The 12,698-nt window shown below is 39.2% G+C and overlaps 1 protein-coding gene across 1 annotated transcript in view; it reads right to left on the bottom strand.

The window, feature by feature from the left end:
• Nucleotides 1–12,698, bottom strand: part of IGF2BP3 (insulin like growth factor 2 mRNA binding protein 3) — a 225,841-nt gene that overhangs the window by 44,974 nt on the left and 168,169 nt on the right. The window contains exons 9-10 of the mRNA XM_007945906.2: nucleotides 11,739–11,874; nucleotides 10,003–10,128 (exon numbers count right to left, since the gene is read on the bottom strand). Coding sequence (XP_007944097.1) covers nucleotides 10,003–10,128; nucleotides 11,739–11,874 — 262 coding nt within the window. The remainder of the gene's footprint in view (nucleotides 1–10,002; nucleotides 10,129–11,738; nucleotides 11,875–12,698) is intronic.

The following is a 12,698-nucleotide window of genomic DNA, read 5'->3' as shown; positions in this document are numbered from 1 at the left end:
CAGAAAAGATTGCTGAAAAAGAAATAAGAAAATCACTACCATTCTCAATAGCTACCAAAAAAATAAAATACTTGGGAATGAATCTTACCAGGGACACAAAAGACCTATACAAAGAAAACTATAAAAAAATTACTTCAAGAAACCATAAGAAATCTATATAAATGGAAGAACATACCGTACTTGTGGATAGGAAGAATGAATATTGTGAAAATGTCAATTCTACCCAAAGCAATCTATATATGCAATGTAATCACAATCAGAACCCATCAACATTTTTTAAGGATATGGAAAAACCAATCACTAACTCTATATGGAAAGGAAAGAGACCTTGGATAAGCAAGGCACTACTGAAGAACAACAACATAGTAGATCTCACACTGCTGGAACTCAAAACCTACTATACAGCCACAGTAGTCATAACTGCTTGGTACTGGTACAATGACAGATACACAGACAAATGGAATAGAATTGAGAACCCAGAAATAGATCCATCGACCTATGGTCAGCTGATCTTTGACAAAGGCCCAAAATCCATTAAATGGGGAAGAGAATGTTTGTCTAATAAATGGTGCTGGCAAAACTGGAGATCCATTTGCAGAAAAAGGAAACAAGATCTGTACCTCACATCATACACAAAAACGAACTCCAGATGGATCAAAAACTTAAATGTGAAGCCTAAAACTACAGAGTCCCTTAAGGAAAAACTAGGGGCAAATTTAGGGGCCCTAATATATGGCATAAATAGACTATCAAGCATAACCCAAAATACACAAATAGAAGAGAAATTAGATCAATGGGACCTTTTCAAAAATAAATTTTTATATGCTTCCAAAGACTACTCCAAAAGAGTCAATAGAGAACCTACAGATTGGTAAAAAATATTTGGCAATGACATATCTGGCAAGGGACTTATCTCTAGAATTTATAGAAAATTCCAACACCTCAATAACAAAAAGACAAATAATCCAATTAAAAATGGGCAGAAGACACGAATAGACACTTCATCAAGGAGGATATTCAGGCAGCCAACAAACATATGAAGAAATGCTCATGATCATTAGTCACCAGAGAGATGCAAATGAGAACAACAATGAGATACCATCTTGCCCCAGCACTAGCAACAAAGTTCAACAAGACAGAAAATAACAAATGCTGGCGAGGATGCGGAGAGATTGGGACTCTCATACACTGCTAGTGGTACAACCACTGTGGAAAGCAGTATGGTGATTCCTTAAAAAGTTGGAAATAGAGATACCATTTGATCCAGCCATTCCATTACTAGATAGATATCCTAAAAAGTGAGAGAGCCATTACAAGTACAGACATATACACACCCATGTTCATTGCAGCACTATTTACCATAGCAAAAAGGTTCCCATCAACGGAGGAGTGGATAACCAAACTATGGTACATACACACTACGCAATACTACGCAACCCTAAAGAATAACGTACGATCTGCAAACCACAACCTAACATGGATGAACCTGGAGGATATTATGCTGAGTGAAATAAGTCAATCACAGAAGGACAAATATTGTATTAATCTGTCATTGTAAAAGTCAATGAACGATTTCTATATGGAAGGAAATTTTCTTTGTTGGTTATGAGGGGTGGAAGGGGTGGGGAGGGAATAATTAAATAGTAAGTATTGATGTGGGTGAAGAGAAGGGCAATGTACCAAATGTGAGTGACCAATATGGCAGCATTGAGGATGAGAAAGACAGAGAGTTACATGGGAAGTGCAGACAACAAAGACGAACCCCTTTGCACATACAGTACTGCGTTGTCAGTGAAGGCAAACGGGTATATAGGTAGATAGATGGGTGGACAGGCTGAATTATCACGTATGTCTATAGATCAGGGAATGTACCCAAGACCATGTATAGGGCTGGCAGACAATTGTTCTGCAAGTGTGTATGTATGTTCTGTAAGAATTCCCAGGGGTATAGTAGAGCTGAGAAGGGGCAAGGTTGTAGTCACTGCTTGGTCACAGCCAGCCACCCAGAGGGAGCGAGTAGTTGAACCTGTGGGCTCAGGACCATAGTCGCAGGGACATCAAGCTCAATTGGCATAACGTACGACACAAAACAAGGTTCTACCGCCTACTTTGGCGAGTAGCACTGGGATCTTAAAAGCTTGCAAGCAGCCATCTAGATGCAACGATGGGTCTCTCCTCGTCCAGAGCAAAGAAGTATGAAGAAAAGCAAAGATTCATGGAAACAATTAGTCCCTGCGACTATACTATGAGATCAGAAGAACTAGTTCATGCCCAGCTACTACTGTCAACCACTTGGATGGGGATCTATGTAGGAGATCCTGGATAGTGATGGAGAACAATGTGAAAAAAAAACCTCAAAATCATTACAAAAAAAAGGACCAGATTTGCTGGTTTGAGAGAAGCTAGTAGAACCCGTGAGACTATGGCCCCTAGCTGCCCTTCAGGTCTGGAATTGAACCCAAACAAACAAAATAGAGGCATATGGGTTGAATATTTACCTGATGTAGATACACTCCTTGGAGATAACAATCATGAGAGAAAGAAGGGCTGTTATGCAAGAGAAACAGCTCAGGGGTCAGGAATGTATGGAGGAATGGACACAGGGAAGTGGTAACTATCGGGAGGAAGTGGGAAGGGAGCTGTTGCATTGGGTAAATTGTTGCCAATGTCAAGAGACAATGTGTGTGTGAACTGCTACATGGCAAGTGAATTTGGTCTGTAAACTTTCACCCAAATCGCAATAAAAAAGAAAAAGAAAAAGAAAAAAAAAAAAGATTTGAAAGATGCTACTTTACCACAGCAAAATATTATTAAATCGATCAGCATACGGTGCATCCATGAACATGAAAAACTTTTCTGATCTCTTACTCTCTATTAAGTCCCTCTGAGCATGTGATACTATGATAATAAAGATCTCCAGCAAGTGTAAGATAGAAGGAATACACAGAGTCACTGTACCAAAAAGAACTGGTCGATGTTCATCCATTTCAGGAGGTAGCATATGATCAAGAACCAATGGTACTGAAGAAAGAAGTCAACGCTGCACTGAAGGAATTGGGGAAGAACGAGACACCAGGAATTGACAGAATATCCACTGAGATGGTTCAACAAATGGATGCCCTGATGGAGGAGCTCATTCAACTATGGTAAAAGATTTGGAAGACAAGCTACCTGGCCAGCTGACTGGAAGAGATCCATATTTGTATTCATTCCAAAAAACAGTGATCCCACAGAATATGGAAATTATCTTAACAGTATCATTAATATGACAAACAAGTAAAATCTTACTGATGGTAATTCAGAAACAGTTGCAGCAGTATAATGAACTTTCAGAGGTGCAAGCTGGATTCAGAAGAGGACATGGAACAAAGGATATCATTGCTGATGTCAGATGGATCTTGGATCAAAGCAAAGAATACCAGAAAGAGATTTACCTGTGTTTTATTGACTATCCAAAATCATTTGACTGTGTGGATCGTAACAAAGTGTACATAACATTGAGAAGAATGGGAATTCCAAAACACTTAGTTATGTTCATGGGGAACCTATACAGAGACCTGGAGGCTGTCATTCGAACCGAACAAGGGGACACTGCAGGGTTCAAAATTAAGAAGGGAGTGTGTCAAGGTTGTATCCTTTCACTATACTTATTCAATCTGTATGCTGATGAAATAGAGAAGCTGGACTATATGAAGAAGAACATGGCATCAAGATTGGAGGAAGAATCATTAAAAACCTGCAATATGCTGACAATACAACTTTGCTTCCTCAAAGTGAGGATGACCTAAAGCATTTACTGATGAAGAGTGAAGAACACAGTCTGCAGTATGGATTACATCTCAATATAAAGGAAACAAAAATCCTCACAACTGTACCTATAAGCAGCATCATGATAAATGGACAAAAGATTGAAGTTGTCAAAGACTTCACATTGCGTGGTTCTACAACTGACACCAATGGAAGCAGCACTCAGGACATCAGTTGATTTATAGCACTGGGCAAGTCGCCTGCAAAGGACCTCTTTCAAGTGCCGGAGAGCAACGAAACCTTGAAGAGTAAGGTACGCCTGACACAAGCCACGGTATTTTCAATCACTTCATGTGTATGAGAGCGATGGACAATGAATAATGAAGATCAAAGAAGAACTGATGCTTCTGAGTTGTGGTGCTGGCAAAGAATCCTGAAGGTACCATGGACTGCTAAAGAATTAACAAATTTGTCCTGGAGGAAGTACACCCAGAATGCTCCTTGGAAGTGAGAATGGCCAGAGTTCGTCTCACCTACTTTGATCATGTTAGCAGAAAGGACCATTTCCTGGAGAAGGATGTCATGCTTGGTAAGGTAGAGGGTCGACAAAAGAGGGGAAGGCCCTCAACAAGATGGACTGACACAGTGGCTGCCGAGATGAGCTCAAGTACAGTAAGGATTGCAGAACGGCAGTGTTTCATTCTGCTGTGCATAGGGTTGCTATGAGTCAAATGATTCATTGGCACCTAATCACAACAACAACTTGCGACTCTTCTTTGTTTCCAACTTTTGCATTCTAGTTACCGCTGATAATCAATGCATCTTGATTGCATGTATAGTCAATTTCAGACTGCAGAGTTGGGAGGACTCTTCAATTTTCTTACCTCTGGTTTTTATGGTTGGTGCATAAATCTGAATAATAGTAGTATTAACTGGTCTTCCTTTCAGGCATATGGATAGTCTATCACTGACAGCACTGTACATCAGGACAGATTTTGAAACAGTCTTTGTGATGATGAATGCCACACCATTTCTCCACAATTTGTCACTCCTGGTATGGTATGGTTGTCTAATTCAAAATGACCACTACCAGTCCATTCTAGCTCATGAATGCCTAGGATATTGATCTCTGTGCTTTCCATTTAATTTTAGAAAATTTCCAGTTTTTCAAGATTCATACTTCTGCATTCCATGTTTCGATTATTAATGGATGATTGCAGCTGTTTCTACTCATTTTAATATGTGCCACATCAGCCAATGGAGGTCTGGAAAGCTTTACTCCATGCAATCATTAAGGTCGCCTCTGCTGAGTTAGCTCTTTCCCCGTCATATTTTGAGTGCCTTCTGACCTAAAGGGCTCATCTTTCAGCACTATATTGGACAACGTTTCAGGGCTATTAATAAAGTTTTCCAGTAATATATTAGACTGTGTATTACTGCTATTTATAAGGTGTAAACAGAAGGGCAACAGAAAAGTGTTACAGTGCAATTTCAGTTTACATATTGAGAAAGTGAGAAATGTTAACTGATCTGCTCAGACAGCTAGGGGCAGCTAGCAGAAATTTAGGTTAGTACAGTAAACTTATGTAGCACAAAATTAATCAGTTTTTGTGACTTTCACAAAGTCTTAATTTACACACAGATGTGTCAGGGATATACCTGCCTTGAATTAAATCATGACATATTTCCCTATTTCTAACAAAAACTGGTATGTAAAGTAGACACTAAAGGCCCATATACTGACATTCAGACTCTCTAATTCGTCCCTTCTTCAGTTCTGTAAAAATCATAAATGTTTTATCTGAAAGAGTGCTTAGAGTTGATTAATTTAGTTCACCTTCATTATGGTACAGACAAGGAAACAAACCAAAAGTCAACAAAGGTCTGACCTAAAGTGACACAGAGCTGGAGCTAGAACTGGGCTGTGCCACAGGGCACCAGTCCACCAGTCCTGTTAGCATCAAAGTACAAGCACTTTAGCTATGCTGGGAAGCTTCAGATAATGCAAAATGAATCTAGTCACACTTGATATTTAAAGGCCTGGGTTCACCTTAATTCACTGGACTTTCTTATACGGTTTTCAGACCCACAGGCATTAGAAATGGCAGATGAGAAACAGGGGAAGATGCAGAAGCCACATACAGTAAAGAAACACATGCGCCAAGAAGAGGGCAAGAGCTCAGAACACCTTACAATATGAACGTCTCAAAGATAGGCAAAGGAAACTCTAGTTCTGAAAAGGATGAAGCGTGGACAGTCTCAGCAACCTGTGTCTCTGCAGAATCCCAACCTGCATTTTATTCTATATATATTCTAGGCAGTGATATAATGGAATCCTCAACTCACTACCTAGTTATTTCCCTAACTGATGTCGAAGACACTCAATGTATCAAATAGTTAAGAGAGCCAAGTAGGTGAAGGAAGAGATGTGAAAGCAAATTCATGAAGGGATATCCTAGAACGTTGTTAATTTTATTTCACATGATTATCTACCTCCAATTATCACTGACAATGCAACTGAATTATAAACTATTTTCAAAATAATTTATTCTATCAAGTGTCAGTTGTCCTGAAACAGTTTTATACTATCACTGGTCTCCTTTTTCTAACCTCAGGGGAAATGCTATTCTGAAAAAAAGGAAGCTTTTAATATGATCTTACTTCTCTTAAAACAATCTTAATTTTTTTTTTTAGAACTAGTTGAAAATAAATTTAGAAATAAGGTGTATTTTTTACATCATCTACCTTTTTACCAAAAAATAATAAAAGTTGTTTAATGTTTATGCGTACAGAAATACATTTGTGAACAAAACCATCTGAGGTCACTGGTTAAAATAAAATACAAGCTTCCTTCTAACAACCATTGCTAAAGACAATTCATTGTAAAAACCACCTTTTCCTGGCAACCCTACTTTATCCCCAGAACCCTTATTAAAATGGAGAATACATCAGGTCTTTCCTGCTCTTTTAAAGTAGTTAACTTCTAAGTGAAAAAATATGAAGGAATTCTTTATAAAATCCTTTCCTTCAGCATTGAAAAAAACAAAACCTAACAAAAGCCTGAGCTCCTTCCCTCTCCTCAATTAATGTTAAGTCCTAATTTTTTTTCTTGAATGTTTCACTGTGCTCTAGATGAAAACTGACAGCAAATTAGTTTTCCAGTCAATAATTCATACACATATTGTTCCATAACATTGTTTGCAATCTTTGTATTGTGTAAGCATCTCTCCAGTTCTCCCCTGGGTTCCCCATTTCCATTCATCTGGTGTCCCTGCCCCTTCTTGCCTTTTTATCCTTAATTTAGGGCAATTGTTGCCCTTTTGATCTCATATAGTTGAGGAAGGAGCATATTTTTCATGTGTGTTACTGCTTATTATGTTGTTGTTATGTGCTGTACTGCTTATTATAGGCCTATGATTTGGTTAAGAGGTGGCCTATGGCAGTGACTTCAGTTCCACATTAGAAAGGTGACTTATACATGGTATAAACAGACTACCAAGCATAATTCAAAATGCACAAACAGCAGAAGAGAAACCAGATGATTGGGACCTTCTAAAGATTAAATTTTTATGTACTTCCAAAGACTTCTCCAAAAGAGTCAATAGAGAACCTAAAGATTGGGAAAAAGTATTTGGTAATAACATATAGGACAAGGGACTTATCTCTAGAATTTATAGAACACTCCAACACCTCAATAACAAAAAGACAAACAATCCAATTAAAAAATGGGCAGAAGACATGAATAGACATTTCACCAAGGAGGATATTCAAGCGGCCAACAAACATATGAAGAAATGCTCACGATCATTAGCTATTGTTGTTGTTATTGTTGTTATATGCCGTCGAGTCGGCCCCGACTCATAGTGACCCCTCCTTGGGTTTCCGAGGCAGTATCACTACGGAAGTAGGATTGCTCAACCTTCCTTCCGAGGAGTGGCTGGTGGGTTTGAACTGCCAGCCTTCTGGTTAGCAGTCAAGTGCCTTAGGCACTATGCTACCAGAGCTCCCCATTAGCTATTAGAGAAATGCAAATCAAAACAACGAGATACCATCTTGCTCCAGCACTAGTAGCAATGTTCAACAAGACAGAAAATAACAAATGCTGGTGAGGTTGTGGAGAGATTGGGACTCTCATACACTGCTGGTGAGACTATAAAATGGTACAACCATTGTAGAAAGCAGTATGGCAATTACTTCATAAGTTGGAAATGGAAATACCATTTGACCCAGCCATCCCATTACTAGGTATATACCCTAAAGAAGTGAGAGCCATGACAAGAACAGATACATGCACACCCATGTTCATCGCAGCACTATTTACAATAGCCAAAACATGGAAACAACCTAGATGTCCATCAACCAAGGAATGGATAACCAAACTATGGTACATACACACAATGAAATACTATGCAACGCTAAAGAATAATGTAGAATCTGCAAAACACCGCATAACGTGGATGAACTTGGAGGACATTATGCTGAGTGAAATAAGTCAATCACAAAAGGACAAATATTGTATTAGTCCGTTATTGTAAAAGTTAAGGAAAGGTTTATCTATTGGAGGAAATTTTCTTTGTTGGTTACCAGGGGTGGGAGGGGAGGGGAGGGAACGCTGTTAGATAAGATAGAAATAAATATTGATTTGGGTGAAGAGAAGGGCAATGTACCAAATGAGAGTGACCAGTATGGCAGCATTGAGGATGAGAAAGTCATAGATACATGGGAAGTACAGACAACAAATATGAACCCTTCAGCATATACAGTACTGAGTTGTCAGTTAAGGCAAACATGGGTATATGGACAGATAGATAGGTGGACAGGCTAAACAATTAGGTATGTCTAAATGGGGAGTGTATCCAAGATCATATATAGGGTTGGCAGACAATGGTCCTATAAGTTTATGTGAATGATCAGAATTCCCAGGTGTATACCAGAGCTGACAAGGGGCAAGGTTGTGGTCACTGCTTGGTCACAGCCAGCTACCCAGAGAGTCCGAGTAGTTGATCCTGCGGGCTTGGGACCATAGTCGCAGGGGACATCAAGCTCAATTGGTATAACATACTATACAAAACATTGTTCCACCTCCTACTTTGGTGAGTAGCAACTGGGATCTTAAAAGCTAGCAAGCTGCCATCTAGATGCAACGATGGGTCTCTCGTCATCAAGAGCAAAGAAGAAAGAAGAAAACCAAAATTAATGGAAACAATCAGTCCTCGTGACTGGTACACCATCCAATCTGCATCCTACACAACTATGAGACCAGAAGAACTAGCTGGTGCCCGGCTACCACTGTCATCCACTTCAAAGGGATGTAGGAGATACTGGATAGAGAGGGAGAGAAGTGTGGAACAAAACTCAAAATCATTTGGAGGCAAAAAAAAAAAAGAAGGTGGGGACCAGGTTTGCTGGTCCAATAGAGCCTGGTGTAACCACTGAGACTATGGCCCCTAGCTGCCCTTCAGGTCTGGAATTGAACCCACACCTGTGGTTTCCAGCCAAACAAAGTACAGGCATGTGAGTTGAACATTTACCTCAAGTAGACACAATCCTTGGAGAGAACAATTATGGGAGAAAGAAGGGCAGCTTATGCCCAGGGAGAGAGCTCAGGGGGCAGGAGAGTATGGAGGGATGGACACTGGGAAGTGGTACTATGGGGAGGAAGGGGGAGGGGAGCTGTTGCATTGTGGTAAACTGTGGTCAATGACATGAGACAAAGTATATGTGAACTGCTGTATGGAAAGTGAATTTGCTCTGTAAATCTTCACCCAAATCACAATAAATAAAAAAGTAAAAAAAGAAACAAAAAAAGGAGGTGGCTTATGAGGGCAGTAGTCTCAGGGGTTCTTCCAGTCTCTGTAAGATCAGTAAAGATGGTAAGTTTGTTTTTATTTTATTTTTTTTTAAATCAATTTGAGTTTTGTTCTACATTTTTCTTCATTCTAATGAGGATGCCCAACTATGCTTTTGATATTTAAAAGCAAATATTGACAATCCTACCATCCAAAAACTTCTAAAGAAGTAACTCACACACAGTTATTCTTGGTAAAAGGGCAAATAAGATGGTTCTATCGACAAAAACCGGAGAATACGTGCTGGCACTAAACTGATGAAAAGTCACGTGGGAATCAAGTTTTACATTAGAATTTTCCCACTGAGCATTTAATGTCACACTCCTTGACGGCAGCGAAGCCTGACTGTATACCTTTGACTGTATCCCACTCAACCATGAAGAAAGGCAAGGCATGTTATTCTTACCTCAAATTGTGGGTAGGGAGGACTCATGGCTGAAGGAGGCCCTGAGGTGGGAGGTGGTATCCCTGAAGTGGGAGGGAATAGACCCAAGGCATTCAGATTTAATCCAGGAATTAAATGTGCTTGAAGCTGGAATGGCAAAAAGGTCACTTAATTTTCTAATTTAAAGATCAAGTGAAAATGAGCATTTTATAAGTAACAATAATCAGATTCTGACATCTTGTGCCTAATAATGAAAAAAAAAGACTGTCTTATGACTCTAATTTTTACAACAGAATAGATGTTCACTGTGGCTATACTTGAGTATATCATTTATGTTTGTTTTTCTTGGTATTTTGTATCTTTGTTTTATATCTGTGCTGGTTTTCTCCCTCCTTCATCTGCAACTACACTGAAGTTTTCTCAAGGGCATGGAGCACATCCTTCCCTTCACCCCTATGCCCAGCTCATTGCTGAAGCAAGTATGCACTTTGCATACTGTGGGCACACAGTAATAGCAACTGACAAATCTTGTTACTTGTCAAAGAGGCACACAAACAAGATTTGTTCATTGTAAACCAAACCAGGTACACAGAACCAACTAATAATTGAGATTTGGCTCCTTGGACAGGGATAGTGTTTAAAGACCTAAAAAAAGTTAAGCCCGTTGGAAATCAGTTTCACAGCCTTATGCAGCTACTACCACTAAACACAGCTCTTGAATGGGTACAGGAGTCAGAAAGGCGATTTTGTTTTTGTTTAATTTTACAAGGCCCAAGGAAGTAGAAGTGGAAACTGGAATTCATACTTCATCCGAAAGGGGAAAGGGGAAGGAAAAAAAAGGGGCTACTCTATGAAGTTACATTTACACCCAACTGACTGAAACATGGAAAAAACTGATAATGTGAAGGTAGGCAAGCAATCATGGGGTAAAATGATTAGCATTCTAATCATTTTAATTAATTAGCACTTCTTACAAGGATAATGTTATTCTCACATTTCCCTTCTCTTAGATTTAGTGTTTCAGATGACAGATTCAAATGAGGGTTTTTTACTTTTAAATTCTCAATCATTGAAAATTTGAGATGAACTTCTGACATGTTCCACTGTCGGCACTATTTCATACATCAAAGAATGCTAGCAATTCATTTTAACAGCATTAGTCGCACTACTCAGACTGTTGTCATTTAATCACCCCCCACAAATATTACAGAAGTAATCAAGTAATTTTAACCTTATATTCTTAACAGTGACTTTTATATGCAATGCATCTGTTTTAATACTAATAAGCATGCTAAGTAGACAGAGCCCCATTTCATAGGTGAATCGGCTGGGGCTCAGAGACACCAAGTTAACAGTCCAAGGGAACAGAATTGCAACTAATACATGGCTGAACTGGGACACAAACCCAGTTCACACAGCTCTAAAGCCCCCATTCCTACTAAACTCCTTCAAATTAACATTGTAAAGGAGATATTAACCTTTTGTAGGTAGGTACTAGCCTTTCTTCCTGTATCAGGAAACCAAGACTTAGAAATATTAAGTAATTTGCTAAAATCACAGCTCAGCCAGGACTTATGACAAAATTGGTGTTTTCCTTACTATCCCAGGTACCTCCACTGTTGCTAAAAATTGATTAGAAACTACTTCTTATGATGATGTCACTTAAGAAATTAATATTAATGTAATATTAATTACATTAATTAATAGCTTTTAACTATTCATCAAAATAAAAACATGTTCTTCATATTAAAACTAACATTCATAGAAGCAATATCATTTTCATAAGACTCCCTGATTTTCTTCATTATTTCTTCCTCAGCTTTCGCACATGTTTCAATACTGCCTTTAACTGTAATGGTGCGTTCCGGATTATACAGCGTCAATTCCTGCAATCTGCAGAATTAAAAAGAGGGAAAAGAAAGGGAATAGAAATTATAGGAGGAAGACAGTTAATTATTAAGCCACAGATGGCATTTAAAAGCTAACTGTGGAAGCTGGTCTAACATGATGGGAAATGAGTAAGCCCCAAAAGACATGAATCCAAGAAGTATAAAGCTGTGAGAAGAAACTATTTCCACTTCCCACCGTCTCCATAAAAATTACTGTGTATAGCTGACAAGGGACAAATTATAGTCACTTCTTGGCCACAGCCAGCTCACAGAGGGAGCAAGTAGATGGACCTGTGGGCTCAAGACCATAGTCGCAGGGGACATCAAGCTCAGTTAGCAAAACATACTACACAAAAACATTGTTCTACATCCTACTTTGGTGAGTAGCAACTGCGATCTTAAAAGCTTACAAATGGCCATCTAGATGCAAAGATGGGTCTTTCCTCATCCAGAGCAAAGAAGAATGAAGAAAAGCAAAGATTCATGAAAACAAGTAGTCCAAGCAACTGGTGGGGAGCTCTAGTAGCACAATGCTTAAGGCACTTGACCGCTAACCAGAAGGCTGATAGTTCAAACTCACCAGCCATTCCTTGGAAGGAAGGTTGGGGAATTTCCTTCTGTAGTGATACTGCCTCGGAAACCCAAGGAGGGGTTGCTATGAGTTGGTTTGACTCAACGGCACATAACAACAAGCAACTGGTACACCATGTGATCCTCAGCCTGTATGATTATGAGACCAGAAGAACTAGGTGGTGCCCAGCTATCACTGGCAACCACTGAGAGAGGGATCTGTGTAGGAGATCCTGGATAGAATGGGAGAACAATGTG

The sequence above is a fragment of the Orycteropus afer genome, unplaced genomic scaffold (assembly GCF_000298275.1).
Source record: "Orycteropus afer afer isolate SDZICR_OR568_19922 unplaced genomic scaffold, OryAfe1.0 scaffold00008, whole genome shotgun sequence".
Lineage (NCBI taxonomy): Eukaryota > Metazoa > Chordata > Mammalia > Tubulidentata > Orycteropodidae > Orycteropus > Orycteropus afer.
The sequence above is the reverse complement of the archived record's forward strand: the minus strand, read 5'-3'. Positions and strand labels throughout refer to the sequence as shown.